General features: G+C 48.4%; 1 protein-coding gene across 1 annotated transcript; it reads right to left on the reverse strand.

Annotated features, from left to right (window-relative positions):
- Positions 1 to 649: 649 nt before the first annotated feature.
- OTP (orthopedia homeobox) lies at positions 650 to 10,685 on the reverse strand. The gene is made up of 3 exons (XM_021939487.2): positions 10,485 to 10,685; positions 8,790 to 9,199; positions 650 to 2,742 (listed from the first exon to the last, which is right to left on the reverse strand). The coding sequence occupies exons 1-3, from the start codon at positions 10,519 to 10,521 to the stop codon at positions 2,212 to 2,214; spliced, it is 978 nt and encodes a 325-aa protein (XP_021795179.1). The 5' UTR covers positions 10,522 to 10,685; the 3' UTR covers positions 650 to 2,211.
- Positions 10,686 to 22,221: the final 11,536 nt, after the last annotated feature.

Raw genomic sequence — 22,221 nt, forward strand, 5'->3', positions numbered from 1 at the left:
AAGCGCGTTTGCCCCTACTTGTGAGGCCCCGGGTATCTGAAGCGGAGCCCGGGTCTGGGGACATGAAGGGGCGCTGTTGCCTTAGGGAAAGCCCCAAGGAGGCCTAGGCCGCGGGGGAGGCAAGAGCCGCGGCCTCGCTTCCACTGCGTACCTGGGGCCGGACGCGGCTGGGGCGGCGCCGGAGAGCAGAGCTCCAGGCTCGGAAAGCCGAGGGTGCCAATTGTGGTCCCCTCGCACCCACCGCCTCCCCATCACGCGCACGCAGCCCGCGAGGGGCGCCCTCCGCGCCACTGCCCCAGGGACACCGTTCATCCGAGAAACTCTCGCGCCCTGCGTTTCGCGCCGGCAGCGACGCTCGGAGCCCCACCTGGGCCTCGGAAACCTGGGTTGGCCCGGAAGACTCGGGAGGCTCAGAGCTCGCGTGGGGCGCTAGCGGCGCCCCAACACGCCGCCAGCATGCCGCCCCGTCGCGGAGACCTCACCGTGCAGCCCAGAAACCGAACCTAAGCCCAGTGCAGGGCGAAGGGCCCACGCGTCCCGGACGCCGGGACCCAGCCAACTGCAGCGAATATAACCATTCCCAAGACTGGCCCCTCCCCTCCCCCCAGGAGAACTCTCCCGCCGTTCAAGGTCACACCAAAACCCATGATTCTCTGTATCACATACTGAAAATGATTTTATTTTATCCATTTACATTTAACTTGATATAAACTTGTCCGGAAAAGTCAAATAATATGCTTTATATTAGCTCAAACATTTATTAAGAAAACCGAATTCCATAAATAAGCACAGACATTAAGTTAAAACATATCACAAATTGACCAGTATGTAACAAGAATGCTTTATCTACACAAAACATCCTATTTCACATGTTTGTTCATTCTTAGAAAGCGCTTCTGTTCTCTGGGTTTGGATTTGACCAGCACATGCAGAAAGAGCTGATTGTGTTTCTCTGTACAAAGTTGCAGGGTTGTAGATGTCCGAGTGCCCCCATCGGCGGCCAGCAGGTGGCCGAGGGGCACGAGGGACGACAGGACCACCACAAAACAACCAAGGGCACAGAGCAGCGAGAAGAGAGAAACGGAAAAGGAAGCAAACAAACCCCAGTCCTGAAGGATCCAGAAAAGAGATGTGGCTTTTGCTTTTACAAAAGAAAATTTTGCTTACACGTTTATTTTATTCTTCCTTATAAAGACTTATCAAAATGGGTCAGATCACTTCTTCCTCATCACATGACTGCTTTAGTCTACTCCAGCCACCCAATCCACTGTCACGTTACTCCTGAGAAGCCTTCCCTTCTACACCCTCACACAGTTGTGCTTAAGAAAATAAAAATAAGATAAAATAAAAATAAAAGCGTTCTCTTGCAAGCCAAGAGAGGGCTGCACGGATGTGACTGGGTGGACTGGGCAAGGGTAGGGTAGTGGGAGAGGAAAGAAAGACAGGATCTCGGAAAGTACAAGGATAAATCAAATTATATCAGTTGGGCCCTCAGATGAGGCGGTTGGTAGCAGATGCTTGTCCTCCTTTAAGACAAAAATCCCTAACATTGTGCTGTCCCTTGAACACGTCCGTGTGTGACCTAGGTGCACCGTGTCTATGCGCGCGCGCGTGTAGCGTCTGAGCGTGAGCGAGAGTGCGAGTGTGTGTGTTTCTGCCCACAAACCAGTCCATTGGTGTCTGATTTCAGATCCTGAGTCGACTCCCTGGTACGTAAAATGGCGGGAAGGATGGTTTTTGCCGGGCGCGGGAGGAGGGGCGCGAAGTGTGGGGAAAGACTGGACCAGAGGGGAGGCGGCGGGCGAGGGGGGTCGTAGGCGTCGCGTCGAAGGTGTGGGTGGGAACGCCGCCAGTCAGAAGGCCGGGAGGAGGGCGCGAGCACGGCTAGCGCGAGAGGGGAGGCCGGGGTGGCGGGAAGGGTGGGCTGAGGCGCTGGAGACTGGGCCGGGGACGCAGCTGGGTGGGAAGGGAAGAGGGGCGGCCGGGAGACGGGGGACCGCGGGCGAGCGAAATCAGGTGGAGGGGAGGCCTCGCGGGCTGGGGCTTGGGTTGAGCCCGAGCGAATGGAGGAGAGAGGCGAGGACAAAACGAGACGGGGTGGAGGCCGGGGCGGGACGGGGCAGGGCGCCGGGGTCCGGGCGCGCGCCGGATGGGCCTCGGGGCGGCCCCGGGGGCGGTGCTGGGGGCGGAGCGGGCCGGGGCGCGGCTGCATTAAGTGAAGCTCATAGAGACTGTGTGCTCTAGCGCCTTGCGGCGGAGGGAGGCGATGCTCGTGCCCCGCCACACGTCGCTGCTGTCCGGGGAGCTGCAGAGCTGGGGCGAACCGGAGACGTTGCTGGGGCCGGGGAGGGAGGCGGGCACCATGCCGGGGAAGGCGGGCTGGTAGAGGTGCGACTGCAGCCCTGCGCCGTTGGAACCCGCCAGACTGTTGGACAGGCCCATGGAGTTGGGCGGCGGCCCGGCTGCCAGGCTGCACTGGGACAGCGACTGCGCCATGGCCTGCTGCCTGCCCAGCGCCGGCGGCAGAGGCAGCTGTGACACGCCCGGCATGGCGGCCGCCGCCCAGCGGGTGTCGTTGGCGTGGAAAGAGCACAGGCTGTCGCCCATGGCGGCGGCAGCGGCGGCGGCAGCCGACGGGAACTGAGGCAGGCCTGGCGTGGGGAGCAGTGTGCCGGGCGCGCGGAACACGTTGGTCGTCTTCTTGCGCTTCTTCCACTTGGCGCGCCGGTTCTGGAACCAGACCTGGAGCGGGCGGGGCGGGAGACAGACAGGGCGCTATTAACCGGCCCGGCGGCTGGGGAGTTGGGGCTTAAGCCCCAGCAACCCGCCTCGGATACAGCCGCTCTGCCCCGGGAGGAACAAGTGCCACCGGCCCGACAAGCCCCCATACCCAGTCGGAGACTGTGGCTCCCCACCAACTCCTGCCAGCTGGCGCCCCCTGCACCCACCAAGCGCGGAGTCCCGCGCGCCTGAGAGCTCGTGCCCCGGAGCGTTTACGCACTGTGCAAACACACCAAACGTGTGCAGTCTTCACCACGCCCCTGCACATTCTGTGCATTGCACAGATTCACAGGTCCGCAATCAGGCATGTGTCAAAGCTCGACCCACAGGTGTACAAATGAAGATAAACATGTGTACCCATGTGGCTTAATAGCATGCCTTATAACACTGATGGGCTATAGAATTTTCAGAAACGCTGGAAATTTGGAAATTGATGACGGGCCGTGGATGACATAGTCAGTTTCAAAATCGAAAGACAAAGGAAAACCCCTAACGCCACGGTTGACAGAGCGGAGAGGTTAATACAGTGATCTGCGTGGGAAAGTGCACGCCACTGAGCTACAGTGTTGTTTGGGTCGCCACCATGACTTCCGATTCCTCCCATACTGCTTGGTGCTACTGCCACAACTCTCTGTGCCTCATTCCCAAACCACTATATGGACACCCTTTTCTGGGCTGTACGAGTGTGCTGGAACAAGTTACCGCAGCTCACTGAGCCCCTGGAGCCTTCAAGCCTGTTTTTTGTGTGTGTGTGTTTTTTTTGTTTGTTTGTTTTTCTGTTTTTTTGAGACGGAGTCTCGCTCTGTAGCCCAGGCTGGAGTGCAGTGGCGCGATCTTGGCTCACTGCAACCTCCGCTTCCCGGGTCCCGGCTCAAGCAATTCTCCTGCCTCGGCCTCCCGAGTAGCTAGGATTACAGGAACGCGCCACCATGCCCAGATAATTTTTGTACTTTTAGTGAAGACGGGGTTTCACCATGTTGGCCAGGCTGGTCTTGAACTCCTGACCTCGTGATCCACCCACCTCGACGTCCCAAAGTGCTAGGATTACAGGCGTGAGCCACCACGCCCAGCCAAGTCTATTCCTTTCACGAATTTACTAAGGGTCCCAAGTAATAAGGCCTCCAATTCCCTCAAGTCGCCCCCATTTCATCTATAAACTAAAAACAAATTTTCGGACCAATACGAATTAAAGGATGTCACATTTCACCACCAGATGTATGAATCAAATTTAATTTTGCTCAGACAAACCCAAACGTCCTTTTTCAGGGAAATGAGTTTGATAAAATATACTCCAAATGAAAACGGCCTTCCTATTCTTTTTTTTTTTTTTAAACAGTAGCCCAGGAGTTACAGACCCTGCCAGGCTAATTTGCCTAGGCTTGTCAAGCCCTCTATCACAGAAGAAGAGTTCTGCCTGAAAGATACCACATAAGCTGCCAATCCAAGATAACTCCCATCTCCCCCTATTTGAATGTGATCTTTTTAAATGACAATAATAATAATAATTATTATTATTATTTGCCAGCAAGCCTGCTTGGAAGACTTGCAGTTTAAAATCTAGTCATCTGGAGTTTACTCTGCCTAAATATAAATGATGTGGGACACGACTCAGGTACTGAGTTTCTTCTTAGAATTTGGCCAACGCAATTTGACCAACATATCCGTGGCAAAAAACGTTGTGCATCCGTTAATCTAACCTATTTAGTGTTTACTCTGCAAGCTAAAGTATCAGGGGTATGGACATACCTGCCCTCAGTCTCGGTGAGCCAGTAATGTTCAGCGGTGTGTTCATGCCCAGGCAAGCGTAGACGTACTCTACGCTTACCAGTGTGAATGGTGTTGCCATCTAGAATACTCCCCCAACTTGGGGCCGGCCCTCGCCTTTCTACCGTGCCTGCGCCGTCGCCTACCACTTTCTTCCTGTGGTTTCTACCCCATTTTGCAGATTGCTGCGTATCCCAGTGTCGGCGATGGGTAAACAGGTCTCGTCTCTTCCCAGTTGCAGCCCCTGAGCTGGTGGCACAACGGATTAATGAGGCAGCAGGGCTCTAGATGGTGAACGGGATCAATGAGACCCAATTGAGCTGTTAGCGGTCTTAGGCGGAGAGCAACTCTCAGGAGGAAAGGAAGGCACAGCAAGAAGACCTAAGGCCGCAAGTCGCTGTGCAGCACCCACCCAAGGCTGGACTCGGGGACGGTGTCTGTGACTAAACAGTTCCCATACCTTACACGCCGCACCCGGATTATGTTTTGAAAGGTGTGTTATAAAAATCAAGACCGGTTCCTAACAACCTGCAAGTGCCAGTGAATCCCAAAATGTTTGTTTGAGGGGAGGGAGTGTGAGGGAAGGAGCAGAAAAAAGAAAGAGGGGGAGGGATAGCCCAGTAGAATTTCAATAGAAAATGCGACTACCAGAATGGTTTCTGAATCTAGGATCTGCTCAGGCACAGGCGGAAAAGAACAGCTGTTAAAGAACTAAATATTATAGAAATAATCGAAAAATCGTGCTCAATTATGTTTGAGGGTTAGTAGTCAAATGATGGCTACAAATTTTTTTATGTTTCATGGCTTACTGGGACTGGGAAAAAAATCTGCATGGGGTCTGAGCACCTCCGTTCCAAGCTACGATGCATATGTTTTTTAAATGTGAATGTTTCCACTTGAAAACTAGAGCATGACGGATTAAAATGCAGGCAAAACCTAAGGGAGATTTTTAGAATGCACAGATGACAACTCCAGGAAATATATTAACCACAGCCACGGGCCAACTTTGTACTCAGTTTGAAATGCAGCTCTTCTTGGAAAATGCTTAATACAATAGTAAGAATCTAATGGAGGTTGGAATCTAAAAATCCACTTTCATGATATCTGCTGTTACAGTAATATAGACATACTGTAAATGTATTTTAAAATATATAGCCCGTTTAATTCCCCAACTATAAATGACTGAGAAATAGAAAAAAGAGGGAGAGAAAGAGAGAATATTACTTTTTCCCCCCCTTGAAGCAAATGCTTTATGAAGATCTCATTGGAATCCAGCAAATGATTAATGTGAAGATTTTGGAGGAAATCTGGGGAGCTGTATTAAAGCCTAGATCTCAGGTTCATTTCGATCAGCCAGCCGTGAACTCTGGGCCGAATTCATTACACTTTAATAGTGCTGGAAGAGGAAGAAAATGCAATTTCTCATTCCATTAGAAAACTAGAAAATACTCTCAGCTTGTCCCCCTATTAAGATGTGGCAGGTGACAGGGCCATTCTGGGGGACACGGTCAATGGAATTACAGCACATTATTTTTGTTCGTATAAAATATTGAAAGGCAAGCCTGACTGTGCAGAAGTTATTTCACTGATTTGGTTTTTATGTAAATAAAATATTGAAAGTTAATTAATCCATGCTAGAGACTAATGATTATGCTTATTATATTGCATTTGATCACATAATTTGCATGATTCTCACATTGCTGCTTAATAAGCCATTCCAGGTTATAAATAATTCTGAAATTGGTTTCTAATAATGGCATGCTATAAAAGGAATGGTTTTATTACACTAGCCAGAAAAGAGGAGCGATATCAGACATGGAATTGGCCTCCATGTGAGTAGAGATGCTTTAATAAATACTTAAAAGTGTGACATATACCAAATAAAGATAAAAACAAGTATATTGGATAATTTAGTCTAGAATCAAAAAGCATCTTTAAAAATATACAATTGCAATGAATTAAATGTTTAGATAATTTTTAATCAGCGCAGTGGCCTACATACTGAAAAGAATGTGTGGCAATCTGTTAACTATAAAGAAAACTATGAAGTACTGATCATATAAGAACATAAACCAATTACTATTTAATTTGAATTTGGTCAAGGAGCAATGGTACAGTGAATAGTGAAGTAAATACATTTTCCATAAATTATTTTTGCATTACATTACATAATGTTAATCATTTTGAAAAGTTAATTAAGAAGGTTATGTTGATCTGATTACTTTTTAAACTATGGAACATTATTTTTAAAAATATTGAAATTGCCATTCTATTAAATTGTGTTTATCAGCAGGCTCAAGCTATTATCTTTGCTTGAACATTATGCTGGAACAATTAGAGTACTTTGTCTCTTTCTTCTTGCACATTCTTTTGTGTACTTTTTGAAAATAACTATTTCTGTTACATAGCTTATATTTTATTTCATTTACAACTTTTTCTGTTAAAAGAAGAACTGTCATTAACCTTTGGAAGACCTAATAAAGTTTAATAGACCTCGTTTTCTTTTTTCATAAAATCAGTTGTTCAATTATATTTTATTTGTGATTCTAAGTTCTATTTTAATTTAAACTAATTGCCAGTATGTCTAGGTTAAGACACAGCATTTTCCCCTTTAAAACAAGAATTAATAGATAGTATTTCTCTTAAGAGACAAAACCCCCAAATTTATGAATTTCTAACTTGCGAGACTGAACCTACAAGCAAGCACTGTCATCAGTGTTGATGGAAGTATTGAAATTGTATATTTATGTAAAGGTTCAAACTCAACTTCAGATATTTTCTAAAAGGTGAAAAATAAAAATTTTGAAGAGCATTACTAATACATGTTTACAGTTACGCAATTAGTACTCTTTCAGTGTGTAATTTTAAAAGACCATGGTCTAGGCCTTTCACTAGCAAAAACCACCCAGACTTATATTGAATAAAAATGCTAATTATTATGTTAATCAATATTACTTTATTAATTTGACCATTTTAAATCCCCAATGATATTCATTTGCTATTAGAGCAGAAGCATGCGCTATTTTTTCCGTTTAGACTGTCTTTAAAATGCCGAATTGAGACAGAAATATTCAACGCTGTGATTGCGGACGTTCTCATCGCTTACTTCTTAGATCATATGTAAAGTAACTAAGATCTTAAAGTTAATTTTATAAAAGTAGGTAGCACTGGTTTAACAAATTTACCAGGTTGATGACACCCAGGATATCGTACAGAAAATACCACCGTCCGAGACGGCAAAGGAAGATTTTTCAGCACCCTGGATAGCTCAAGGGTAAGTACCGGCGCTTGGAATTTCACCTCCAGGCACCTGTCCATAAAATATTTGATATGTTGTCTTCATTCTTTCAAAAAGAGATAAAAAAAAAATCTGGGTTTCACTAGGCTTATACTTTTATTCCCCAGTTTTCAGAAAAGTTATAGGTGTGATTTTCTAGGTTATATATAATTTACAGCTTGGAGAGCGGTTGGAGGAGAATAAGGGGTCAGCAACGATTTCCTCTACTACCTGTCAGCCTTTCCCGTTTTGAATGCCCCTTCTTCAGACAGGATATCCACAGCAGAAAGCCTTCATTCCCCCTCCCCCACCCCAGCTTCCTTAGAGGACTTCAAAACAAAACAGGGCTCACCGGCTGTGTGGCTCACCCAGCGCACTGGTAGACTACGAAAGTTCAAACCCCTTGCAAACATCAAAGCTAGGAATATGTCGCCTGAGTGCAGAGGGAGGGTGATACTTAATAAAGCCACGCCGTGAAACCTGGGTGTAGCACTTTTTAAAAAGGCGCCCATTCGCCTTATTTGGTCTTTTCTCTTGTTCTCTGTATAATTGTTGCATTCCTCCTTTCATCCAAACGCTTAACGCAAACTCATTAGGGGGTAATACTTGTCAATAACGCGAGCAGGAGTTGAGGGGCTCGCTCGGCTGGGCCGCCCAGGGGGCGCTGAGGTTGCCTTCTCAGGCGGAGGAGGCGAACCCTGTAGCCCAACAACGCGGGGCTTCGATTTTGAGGAGCTTCTTCCGGGATGTCGCTATACCGGCCGGAGACAGGGGCCTTGAGTGTCCATTGGGGGATGGCGATGGGGACCAGTTTCCGGGTAGAGTAGGAAATAACTCGACACAGGAACGCACAGGCAGCCTGAACGCAGCCCAGGATCTCGACAGGGGAAGGGAAGACCCTGCTCCCTTTACCCAAATCCTCCCGCCCCGTCCTTGCCTTCGGTCCCAGAGCCCAAGCCCCGCGTACCTGTACTCGGGACTCTGTCAGCCCGATACGCAGTGCCAGCTCCTCACGCATAAAGATGTCGGGGTAGTGAGTCTTGGCGAAGCTCCTCTCCAACTCGTTGAGCTGTGCGGGGGTAAAGCGCGTCCGGTGGCGCTTCTGCTTCTGTTGTCCCTGCTGCTGGCCGGCTTGGCTGGGGTTCGGGCCGCCCTGGGGCCCGGGCTGCTTGTCCGGGTCTTTGGCGCTCACCGCCAGCGAGGCCGGAGTAGAGCCCACTGTGGTGATGTCCTCCCCGGGCAGCAGAGTGGCTCCCTCCACTGGGTCAGAGTTGGGCGCCAGGTCCCCCGGATGGCCCCCGGGGTCGGAGCCCCCCACGCCCAGCCTACACTTCACCGCCTCCCGGTGGCCCAGAAGCTCGGCGGCATCTTTCATACCTGAGGAGGCAAGGGGATCGCGGTCACTACTTTCTTGGAGATGCCAGGAGGGGCTGTTTTCCCCGCGCAGCCTTCCTTCAACCCGTCCTCTGCCCCCTCTGCACCCACGCTTGCCCTAAGGAAGAAATTCCCAGGGTACTCCGCTGGGTTCCCCAGAATTTGGACAGCCGGGTTGGAATAACATATCCCGGCCCCTTGCCCTTTCCGCAGCCGGCTCCCGGAGTAAACAGCGCAAGCTTTCGTCTGTCCCACAATAAAACACTCCCAGTCCGGGCAATGAAACATGCCTTTGAATCCCTTCCATAAACCGTACCCCCGGCGCCCCAGGAAATCGAGAGCAAATGTTTGAACACAGGGGTGCGCGGTACAGAAAGAAAATTAATTCCTCGGTTGCTTCGGCACCTGCGCTTCGGCAGCCTGACGAACTCTACCTCCGGCCCTCAGCCGATTCCCTCTTACTTTCGGAAGATGAATAAGCCTTCAAGCTTTCCACCCCTCGAAATCAACCCAAATCAGCTCCGCCTCCCCCTCAAATCAGAGAAAGTGTTTGGAAAATGGAATCACATCCATCACCAAAGATTCCCAATCCGGAAACCCAGAGCCCAGCAACCCAGATAGCATTAAGGAAGCTCGAGTGAACTCTATGGACAACCGTGAATCAAACTTTAGAGATTTCAACTTTTCTTTCCAGAGAAATAAAAGTCGCATTCCTCACAGCCATTGGCAACGCCGAATCCCTTGCAGAAGCTGGGGGTGGGGGGATGACTGTGAGATTGAATTTAGCGTCTCTCCTTCTCAACCAGCACACTTAGCAAATCCGCCTTGATGGCAGCAGCTTCTCCTTTATGCCAGATTTTTTACAAATTACACCACACTTAGAAAAGGAGAAGAAGGTAGTGGGGAGAGAGAAACGGGGGCGGCGGAAGGAGAAAGAAATCCCAAATCAAAACAAACAGGAGAGAAAAAAAGAGAGAAACACCTCCTAACAAATTATCACGGGGTATATCGCCTTTCAAAAAAAAAAAAAAAAAAAAGGTGGGGGAGGGGTGAAGAGAAAAATAAGAAAAACAAAAAGTAACAACATTCCCCAACTCCTTTCTTGGATCTACATATTCCATAGATTTTTTTTTTAAAGGCGATGTTAAATCAAATTAAACTTTAATGCAGCACAATTACTTTTAAAGAAATTAGTCCATTTAGGTCGCATTAAGGTAAAATAAGGAACAAATTGACAATTTCCTGCCCCGGCTTCTCCTGGCTGCCCGGGCGAGAGGCGCGCACTCACCTAGCCTGGCGTCCAGGAGGTCGGCGTGAGACAGCATCGCGCACCGCTCCAGGGCGAAAGCTGTTCCCCCCCAAATTTTAGCGGCTTTAAGTTATTTAAAATAGATATAAGCTATAAGCTATACGATATAGATATATATAGATCACCTAAATGAAAGAAAATTCGGTTTGTGGTTAAAAAGGGGGCTTCTTGCATTATAATGTCCTTTAGAGAGACGGGGAGGTGCTTAACAGTTGAATGAACCCGTGAGCAGCTCGGCGAGGGGACCAATCAGGAGGGCAGCCTGCAAATGTCAGCGCCCGGAGAGTCCCCCACTCCGCCCGCCCGCCCGCCTGCGCCCGCCTGAAGGAGGCGGCGGCGGCAGCCCTGGCAGCTCCAGCCCGGAGCAGGAGCTAAAGCAGCGTCAGCCGCCTCTGCCTTGCCCTGAGCTTCTGGGCCCGGCTCCCTCTAGTTCTTCCCTGCGATTTTCTCCAGGCTCCCCTTTCCTTCCGTTTGGCCTGCCCCGCGCGCTTCAAAGGCGTAGCTCTGTGCCTCTCAGCTAGCATCTTCCTAGGGCAAGGGCAGAGCAGGGGCCAGAGCGGGCCGTGACCCTGGCGTGACCTGAGAGTCGCCCCGACCTGCGCGCTCTGGGCCTGCCGCTCATACTAGCCCTCCAGCCCAGGACGCGACGAGGGCACACCGCGGCCTTCAGACAGCGCCTGGACTTCGCCGTGGCTCAGCAGGCCTGCGCCTAGGGTCCACGCGCCCTGGCTGTGCCCAGGGGCCTATACGAACCCCAACCCCACTGTGGGCCTAGAGGGCAAAGAGGAGTCGGCTTCCCTGGCACCGCCAGCGCCTGCTGTCGGCTTCGGGGACCCTCGCGGAGTGTGGGTTCGAGCGCCATGCACCCTTCTCACCGGGCTTCTTCCCTGATGCCGCTCTTCCGCTTGGCCCACGCCCGTATCCTCGCCCCTAACTCGCTCTTTTGGTCAAAGTTTCTAAGTTCAGCTCGGCTCCCAACTCCACTTAAGGCTGTAAATAAAGTTAAATGCTCTTTATTTTCCTCTTGAATATGTTAAACTACTTGAACAATTTAAAGTGCTTTGCACAAGTGAAGCGAACCATTTCTAATGTTCTGATTTTTCAGAGCCAGCCAACAACAAAGTTTAGATTAGTAATATATTTCTAACCACAGTAATTTTCAAGATCATTAGGCATTTATGTAATTAGTGCCAAATCTATAAGCTTTTATTACGATTATTAGAGTAAAATCAGTATAAATTTGTACTAATTTACTACTGTTTAGACTTGGCTGTCAAGCCTAGAGGTTCTTATTGTAAATGATAACTGAGGAAATTAAGTGCAAAATTCTGTACCGTTTCTGATCTGCTCCTAAACAATCCGTTTCAATTGTATTTGTAGCAGAACATAATGCCCTTTTAAAGTTATTTGACTTGTATTTTTATTTGCAACACAAGAAAAATGCCCTCTACCCAGTCACAATGAAAACTGATATTTGCTACTCCCAACTTGATTAACATTGATTTTTAATTCCAGAGTGATGCAATTAAGATTATTCATTTAGTGCAAATAAACCTTCCACAAAAGGGTGGCCCTATGAAGTCTGTTTTAAACAATACTGAGCAAATGGCTTTTTTTGTTCGCCGTCCAATTGACTTACACAAAACATTGAAAACGCTGGCTGAGAGCAGATGCGAGAGGAATTGTGTGTGTGCGTGTGTGTGTGTGTGTCCTCAGCTGTATGTGTGACAGAGACCGAGCAAGGAGACAAAGGAGGCGGCAAAGCGCACTCTGGGGCAGTTTTGTTTCCTCCTTCCCTCCTGCAGCCCGTTCGCCTCCTCCAGTGCACACACACTTGCGCGCGCGCACATATGCACACACGTGTGAATGCAGGGTATTGGCCACACCAGTTTCTTCTGAGCTGCGGAGACCGCTTCCCCGGAAGCTCTGGGCCCGACTGGGCTTCAGCGGCCGCTGCAGCTGCTACCAACGCGGCCTATGTGGGGCTGGGCGCCGGAGCGGTGGACTCAGGCTCGTGGCGTGTCTGGGAGCCGCTAGGGTTGGTTTTTGGCAAGCGGTCGCAGCCCTTTTTGAGAAACGCTTTGCCTGGGAGGAGAATTCTGAGACCTAAAGCAAACAAAGTCTCCCCAATAAAAGCTTCCTTTGCCACCTCACAAAACCTCAAATCTAGAAGCTAGAGCGCTGGGCGCGCACAGCAAAAGGAGGCCGGACAGCAGCCGAGGGCTGGGCAGCGTGCGCTCAGAACGGTGCTCAGGAGTACGCACCGGCCTGTCCACGTCCAGGGACTCGCAGGAGGTTTCTGTCCACCTGGGTGGGGATTGCAGGGTGTCCACACCGGAACACAGGGGGCAGAAGTGGGGGGAAAGTGGCTAAGGAAGAGACAGGGAGGCCTGGCCCCAGAACCCTGCTCACATAAATAGGCAGGTCAGCCTGGTCCGCACGACCTGGCTCCACACCCTGTTTGGAGGGAGGGAGAAGAGGCCGCGACCTGGGAAGACAAGGATAAGGGCGCGGGGCCGTGCGTATCCACGTGCGTGAACACAAGCACTAGTGTCCCCATCCCACAGTCGCCCCCGGAACGGCGCCGGCTGTGCAGGGTCCTCCCACACGCACTCGCTCGTATATTCTGTTTTGTTGTATCTTTCAGGTCGATAAATAAATGTGTAATAGTTAATGTGAAGACACATCAGAGTAATAACAATGGGACGAAATCAAAGGATTATCCATCTCTGTTAGTAACCGCTGAATAACAATGTTGCGGCGTGATTGATAGCCCGCTTCATTTTATGACTTTTCTATTGGTCTTGATTTTTATAGCAGTATAAACAAACTAAATCATTTCTTCCAAGACTTCAGAGCATAAGCATCTCGGGGGGTGGGGGGGGGAGGAAAAAGGAAAGGGGAGAAAAAAAAAAAAGGGGAAATTTGAGAGTGGGAGGGGGGCAGTGTGGGGCGTCGAAGCCGGGAGGGCGCAGGCTGGAGTTGGAGCCGGGTGCCGGTGGACAGCAGGCAGGGCGAGGAAAACCACAATGGTTTGGATGTAAAAAGCTCGCTCCTGCACCCAGTTCCCTCTCGGCAGCTCGTTTTGGCCAATGTCTGAATCCACCTGGGTAGCGCCTGAGATGTATTTACCAGAGTTTTATTCCCCGTCATCTTCCCACGTTCCTGCGGCAGCCGGGAAAGTGCCGGTCAGGCCCATTGCTGTTGATAATTTAAGGCATTTCCCACATGATCATGGGAACTGAAGTCCCTAACAAGGCGAGGCTTTAGCGCAATGGCCCCCAAATCTTCGGAATGACAAGAATGTCTTCAGAAATCACTTCAAAGCAAAGTAAAAGGATTTTCTATGACGGATCCAGTGATTTTTCCTCAATAAATAGGTTTTAGATTGTTACACACACGTAGAAGTGGAACAAAGGGAACTACCAGCAAATATATTGGTTGCCCTTAATAAAATTTATTTAGACAGTTTACTTCTCATAAAAAATAGAGATTGAATTTTGTACAAGATCCTGCCAAGGGACGATGCACAGGGAAATCATTTTTTTCTTTCTCCTTTTTCCCCCTTCTCTTTTCTAACGAGGCACAAAGAGCGTTCATAGGTCAGGCAATCGGCTCCTGACTCCAGCCGCCCTGCGCGCCCAGACCGAGCCAGAGAACTCTGTAGCTGCGAGGAAAGTAAAGTCGGCTTGCTGGGAGATTTAAGAAAAAAAAAAAAAAAAACTTGATGACTGATAACGTAAATTATAAGCACAGCAACTATCAAATCAGTGTCTTTACTCCTGCTTTGCCGTCCAGTTCCAGATCAAGACTTAGAAATGTATGTCTAGACTGGCAAGTGGGGTGGGATGGGAGACCCGGGCAGCTAGTGCCTTCCAGAGGAATTTGTGTTGATTAGATTTGTAATTCTGATTTTCTCTCTAATCGTATTTCTGCATTCATTGTGAATCCTTTGTAGACACAGAAACAGACAGAATAAAAATATATGCCGGGTGTTGTTGGAAGAATTGGGTAGTATGCCCAGAGCCCTAATTGCTTTTCCACTTACAAAAACCTCGGAGGTTTATTAAATGTAACTTTCGGCTGCTTGAGTTGTTTGTAAACTGCTATCTTTTCTTTGCAGACAGTGGGCTGAAATATGGCGCGTTATTATTCACATTCCTGCTATTAAACGCGGAATTGTAACATTGTTCCCTTTAATGAGGAGCTCCTCCCTCAATAATTAACGATCTCACATTTTCCTATTTTCTTGCCTGATGAAAAGAATCAATTTTAATTCGTGGTAAATTACAGCCATGCTTTTGGGTATTATTTGCTTACAGAAAACAAATCAAGTGACTTGCACACTCCTGTTTACTTTTCCAGATATGTAACAATCCAAACGCAGTGGCAAATCAGATGTTCCTCAGGCCTACCTCAGAAATGGAAAAGAATAAAGGGTGGGGACCCATACTAGAGGAAAATAAGAACTCTCTCAAGTCCACTGTGCTCAGAACAATGGTGACCACTTTTCCCCCACATCCTGCCCTGGGTACCAGAACCTACGCTCCCCCCAGCCTCCATTCTCCCCACCTGACCCTATCCCAGACTGGGGTTGGTGGTCTGCATCTGGCCATTCTGGAGTTTGAGACTGCTTGGTGTATGGCTTATTTTGGGGGAGTCATTTCGAGGGTGGGATGACGAGTAGGAAGGAGATCTGGGAGGGCGGCCAAGTCTCTGTGAAGGGGTAAAAGGCATTTCATGCTTCTCTGCATAAAAGAACTCTCCTGAGGTTCCCAGCAATAGAGACCAAAGCCGAAGAGGATTCTTGTCTGAGTGCCCCTGCCCGGCCACTGCGAAAGGGTCCTCCGCTCGCCTTTGGGAGAGGGCTCTGGAGGGCAAAGTGAAGCGTCTTTAATCCCTCTCAAACAGGCCTGGGGCCTGCCCAAATGTGCATCTTCCTGGCCTCCCAGGGCTGGGGGCACACGGACTCCAGGAGACTCTCTGCCAGTTGTCCGATTGATGTCGCTGAGGGGGTCTTGTGGCTGCAACAATTCTGCCTACAAGACCCAGGATCCCCAGCCTCGGAGCCAAATGCCAAGCAGTGTTCCGGATCCACACTCGGGTCTTTCTTTCTTTTAAGCGCCGGGAGTAGGCAGCGTGTGCATGACACGTGTACTTGTGTGTGCTTGTGCGAGCAGTGCGTGTTCATTGCTTGTTCACTGACACGGAGGGGGCGTGCCAGGCGCTGCGGAGGGGCAGAAACCTGCCCCAAAGAGTCTCATTTCCTATCCCACCCAGAAGCCTTTGGCAATACACGAGCTCGACATATACATTTTTTTTCTTTTCTGCAGTAAACAGTTTCCCACACATTCGAGTTTGCAAACTTCAACTAGACAGTCCACCCGCCTGACTTTTCGTGGGCGCAAGGGCCGATCCCTTGCTTGTTTTTTCTCTCATCTTTCCCTTTTTACTACTGGCTCCCACGGCCCTCCACGCAGAAAGCTCGACACAAAACAATGACGGATTAGTATCCGCCCCCTGACTGCGCATCTTGCTTCTCTCTCTCTTTTTTTTTTTTTTTTTTTGCCTTTCGCTCCGTAATTTTAATGGCCCCAATTAGCCACACGGAATATAATAAGTGACACGGAGATTTTGTTTGCATGTGTTAAGTTCGTTGCTTTTCTGATTTCTATTTACTCAGGATAAATAATCATATATCAGTTATTCAGTTAGGTGACAAGGCTAGTAATTGGAATAAAAAGAAAAACATCTCATCCTTATCTCTTTCTATAACTAGATATAGCGCTAATAAGACTGCATCAATCTTATCTAGCAAATAAATAAAATAGACAAACAAACAAATTCGCCTCCAACAAGTTAATGCGGTGTATCTGAGTGGAAAGTAGATATTTTCACGCATTCTGGAGATGAGGAGTGACTTTTAATAAAATCACAAGAAAAACAAATGTAATTCTGTAAGCCATTTCTTCGAGCTGCCAGCGCTCTCCCACTCCCCGCTCGCTCCCCGCCCGGCTCCTACGTCCCAACCTTTTTCTTTTCGCACGCAGTTAGTGCCAGGTTTGCCACAGACGCCGGAGCTCGGCCGCTCCAGCGACTCTACGCTTCGGGGGGTGGTGTGAGGGAGAGAGGTTGAGTCTATGGGTGAAAAGCCTTCCTCAAATAGGATTTCATCTCCCTAACTTTTCCTCCTTGCATCTCCTGCCCTTACTCTTCCCTTTCCCTCTTCCCTTTCTCTCCCTTTTCCCCTTCTCTTCTCTCTTCCTTTTCTCTCTTTGCTCCTTTTCCTCCTTCCTCCTTTCTCTCCCTTTTCTCCCTTTTCGTCCTCCACTCCTTCCTCTCATTCTCTTTTCCATCCGTCCTCCCGCCCGTCTCTCTTTCCCCTTTTCTCTCCTTTCTCTCTCTCTCTCCTTTTTCTCCTTCCCTCCCTCTCTTATGTCTTCTCTCTTCCTCCCCCTCTTTTTTCTCCCCCCCTTCCCAGACCCTAGTCTCCTCCCCGCAGCCCGAGTGCGGCTAATTCCGGGCGTCTATATTCACTCAATTAGAGAAATCTACAGAGAAGATCGATCTTCCATCTGCAGACATGCCAGCTTAACAAATTAGATTCTTGTTTCGTGCAGGTGATTTGGTGACAGTTGGGGAATTAGAAGTAATAAGTTGTTGTGTTTGAGCCCGGCCCCCGCCCCCCGCCCGCGCCCCTCCCCGCCCGCGGGCCCCTCGGCCGCGCCCGCCGCCCGGGCACCCCCTACCGCACCCCCCAGCCGGCCCGCGCCGCCGCCGCCGCCGCCGCATCCCCCGCCGTAATTAGTGCTGCTGCCCTCCATGTGGGCTCGATTAAACCGTGATTTAGCCGAAAGAAATATAATTATGGCTGCAAATAAAATAATCAGCATTGAAGAGCGATTTCCTTAATGAGATGGAGCGGTTGCACGTCACGGAGTAAAGGGGTCTCATTAAGAGGTGGTAATGAGGCTTGGGTGGATGGTGCAGTTACAAAATAGCCCAACTCCTCTGCAGGCCGGGCCCACCCGCCCGAAGTGGCCGCCGCATCGCCTTCCAGCCGTCCGGAGGTGCCGCGGTCCCAGAGGGCACTCGGGCCCGCCCCGCCCGGCCCCCAGAGGGCGCAGCGCCTGCAGCGTGGCCTCCTTCCGGCGCCTCCCGCGCCGTCGGACCTGACAGGGGACACAGGCGGCCGCGGCTGCGAGGGGGCCCCGCCAGCCCGGCCCGTTCCGCCTCGGCTGGGTCGCCGGGTTGGCACAAGCAACTGCTAGGCCCCTGGACTCTGGAGAAGCCGGCCCGAGGGAGGGGCCCCTGGTGCCAAGGGGCAGTCTAGGAAACTTCTGGAGCAGGTGGAAGTCCTCCCGGGTAGATGCGAGCTCAATCGGGAAAAGGGTGTCACAAAAACAGGTGCTCAGAGGCAGGGGTGCCACCACGGCACCCCAAAACCCCAGGTCAGCTCGCGCGGACACTGCGTCTGGGAGTCCCGGCATGGAAGGGCCTCGGGGGTTCTCATTCTCTCCAAGTGTCTTTCCAAACTTTATTAAAGGGCTGAAAAGGCAACAGCTCTGTTTTTACATTTTTTTTTTAAGTCTAAAATAAATTATTCCAAAGGTTCTTAAACGGGTACCTCTGTCCTTTCTGGTTTATTAGGCCCAGGACGCCCTATGAATTCCTTCTCTGCATCACGGTGTATCCATGTGCATGCTCCCAATGTCCAGAGGTGGTGATACCTCAGTATTTATTTCTAATTAAGTTGTTAGCCCTCTTCTTGACTCAGTTTCATCATTTAGACCCATTCTCAATGGAACAAGGAAATTTACATTATTTACACAAGGTGACCAATGAGGCAGTTGACACACTTTCTTTTGATCATCCAACCAACATTTGCTGAGCATCTACTACATGTTGGGCACTGAGGGGGTGAGAGACAAACAGAGGGACAGAAGCTTGGCCTGGTAGAGCTCATAATGGCCTGCATTGAATTTTTTTCCACTACAGTAGACTGTGGCCATCAGGATTTGTATCTGTAGGAGGCAAGGATAACCCAGGAGGAAGCTCGGTTTGTTTTGGTGGGCTCTCACCCTCTCTTACCTTCTCAGTGTGTATTTTCTTCTCACCCAGAAACCTGAGATCTCAAGGAAGAAAGTAACTTGAATGAACTTTCTTAGGTGTTAAGAGTTAATGTAATATCCTTCATGGAATGTTCCCATTTTTGTAAAAGGACAGCAAGGACAGGCACATTGCCTAGATAAGTGACTTTTCCATATCTGCCTAGTGCTGGTGGGAGACTTGAGACAGAAGGATTTGGGGGTTAGTGTTATCCAAATACTGGTTCTCTAATCAGCCTCACCAGTGCTGATGGAAACTCTTGCATATTTTTAAGAAACGTTTTTTTGGGGGTGTGAAAGCTATGGCCCACCTCCCATTAAAATGCATTTATTTACCAAAAACTTTGGGGGGTTCAAACCCCTCTTGAGCTGTTGATGGGCCCCAGGTTATAAAAAAGTGATATTTGGGTGACAATTTATGATTATCATCTTCAGAGAAGAAATAATGCAAATCTCCAGAGGAGCTCTACCAATAAGTCTGAATCTAGGGAACAGTTGGGTGAAGAATCAAAAAGAAATTGTCAAACCAGTAAGTTCCAAGAAAACAACTGGCTAGAAGATGCATGCAGTCTAACAAATTTATAACAATTTCATATCTTCCATCTGACCAAAATATAGATTGATATTAATCCAAATCTATATTACATGTTTTCATGTTGCAGAGAATTGTCAGGAAACCTGCTTTGTTGATGGGCAGCTCTTGCTCCTACAGGCAGGCCCTGGGCAGTCAGCACTCTGGCTGAAGAGATCAGCCTCATACAGTGGTGGGTCATAAATAAACAGACCTAACCCTGGGTGGAGGTGCAAGTGAATGTGATTAAAATTCAGTCGCTGGGACCACAGAGAGTGAAGGGTGATTAAAGTCTGTCTTAAGCCTACTAAAGCCCCCAAATCCAGACCTTAAACTAATTCTCTCATTCACTCCCCAAAGGCATTTCACACATTAGGGCCTGAAAGCCAGTAGCGGGGCTGCCTTCTTCACCCTCCTGTGCTTTCCTAAGTTGCTGACATATGGAACCACAGAGCCTTTTCCGTGTAGGAGATAGCTCTTTCCCAACTGCTTTAGAACAAGGATTTACTCTACTCCCCCTTAATTTTTGAGAGGTCTCCAAGTCACCCATTAAAAAGGAGATGGACTTTTACATATACATTTTCCTAGCACAATTTTTTTTTCACACTCTAGGAAGCAGCTATGGTAGGGAAGGGAATATGTATTAGTTAGGATACACAGGCTGCTGTAACAGAGACCCCAGATTAGAGTGGCTTAGAACACATAGAATTTTACTTATCTCTCACATAACAGCCCATGAAAAACATGCCAAGGCCAATATGGCAGGCAGCTCTAAAAGACTGGGAACTTAGCCTTCTTCTTCCGCGTGTGTGTGTGTGTGTGTGTGTGTGTGTGTGTGTGTGTATTGACAGTGGCTATTCACAGGCATGATCATAGTGTACTGCAGCCTTGAGCTGAGGTGATCCTCCTGCCTCAGTCTCTCTGGTAGCTGGGAATATAGGCTTGGCCACCATGCCCAGCCCAGCCTTCTTTATTGTTTTCTGTCTTCCTTAACACATTTTTCCATCTAGTAGCCTAAGATGGCTGCTCCAGCTCCTGCCATCACCTCTACATTTTGGGTAACTGGAAACGGAGATGAAGAGGAAGGCTCATTCCTTTCTTTTAAGGGCATGGCTCAAAAATGCTTCTATTACTTCCTCTCACAATGCATGGAACAGAATTTAGTCACATGGCCATATCTACCTAAATAAAAATTGAGTGCTATAATTTTTACTTGAGCTAGTTAAAACATGAGGGAGAAGGCTCCATGGTTTTCCTGATCTGGGAGGGGACAAAAATGCTATCTTCAATATGGCCCTCATTTATGACTTGGCCCCATCTTTACTTTTCTCCAATACTTGTACTGGAAAAAGATGGAGTGTGTTTGCCAGAAGAGGGATGGAAGGTGGAAAGTGGAGGCAGAGGGGCCAGGTGGTAGCCTAATGCAATAATCCAAGGGGAAAATGATGACTGCTTGGACCAGAATGAGAGCAGTGGAGGAGGTGATAAGTGGTTGGAATCTAGTATTTCTTAGGAAGCCTAGGATGTGCTTCTAAATGTGGGGTATGAGATTGAAGAGCCAAGGATAATGCCATTCATTGATTATCTATTCATCCATTGACTGTTTTTCTAGAGACAGGGGTCTCGCTATGTTGTCCAGGCTAGCCTTGAGCTCCTGAGTACATGGGATCCTCCCACCTCAGTGTCCTGAGTAGCAAGGACTACAGTTACTCACCACCACACCTGGCTCTAAATTGTTACTGAGCACTGGCTGTGAGCCAAGCACTGAGCTAGGGCCTGTGGGTACAATAGGTATAGTCATGCTTTTATAGTTTACAAAAATAGCCAGCAGAGAAGTAAACACAAGTATGATGTACGTAATAAAAAGCAAGTCCCAGAGGCTTTGAGATAATAACTCAGAGGAAATAAACCTAGTCTAGGAGTTTGGGAAGTGATGTCTAAGCTGAGACGTGAAGGGTGCATAGGGAGTGGTCGGGAAATTGAGGTGAGCTGGGGCCATAAGGGGAAGCATGTTCCTGTAGAGGAATTCACTTTAAGCCCTACTTCCCTCCATGCCTTCATGTTGTCTACCTGGGATAGAATGAAACCCTGGACTTAGTTTATGCTTAGTTCATGCTATCTCTCTGAAGAGAAAATGCTTTTTGAAGTTCAATTCAAGTTAATTAAATTCAGTCAACATTTGTAGGTTCTGGGCCAGGTTCCCAGCCCAAAGACAATAGTCCATGGTACCATTTAACTGAGAGCAGATAATAAAATTGAAATCATTGAATTTTAGGAAAGGCAGAGTTGTTCTCTATGAGATCAGGCTAAAACTCAAAGGATTTCAACATAGGAAGATGTGCTATGGTGTGACATGATCAAAATCTATACAATTCAGGAAGGCAACAAAAATCTATACAATTCGGTATGGTGACAAGAGTGTAAATATAGATTAGGAGACAACCTACAACCTTTGTTTAAAGCATTTAAAAAGTCCTTTATACAGGGGAAATTAAACGTGTGGAATGCATTCCCTCCAAGGGGTGGTAAAATTACTATATTTGTTGGGATAAGAGTTTAGTGGCTATAAAAGAAACAACAGCAGCAGTAACAAAAACCAACAGTGGCTTAAACAAGATAGAGGTTTCTCTCTCCCTTAATAGTCTAAAGGTAAGAACTTCAGGACTGTCATGGTTGGTCTATGGTGTCAGAGACTCAGCCCCTTCTATCTTGTTCCTATCTGCTAGGATGTCCCCCTTGTCCATGTTATCTAGGATGGCTCATCACCATGTCATATTTTAGCCAGCAGGAAGGGAAAAGAAGACAAGTGTATCCTTCTTACTTTAAAAGCACAACCCTAAAGATGCACACATCACTTCTCAATCCCGTTGTCAAGAACTTGGTCAAATAACCACACCCAGCTACAGGGAAGGCTGGGAAATCATATTTTTATACTAGATAGTGGTATTCCATGTGATAACAGAGAGTTATATTATTGAGAGACGGAAAGAGAGAACAGACACTAGAGTCTCTAGCAGTCTTTGTGGATTAAGGGGTT

This window comes from Papio anubis, chromosome 5, assembly GCF_008728515.1.
Source record: "Papio anubis isolate 15944 chromosome 5, Panubis1.0, whole genome shotgun sequence".
Taxonomy (NCBI): Eukaryota; Metazoa; Chordata; class Mammalia; order Primates; family Cercopithecidae; genus Papio; species Papio anubis.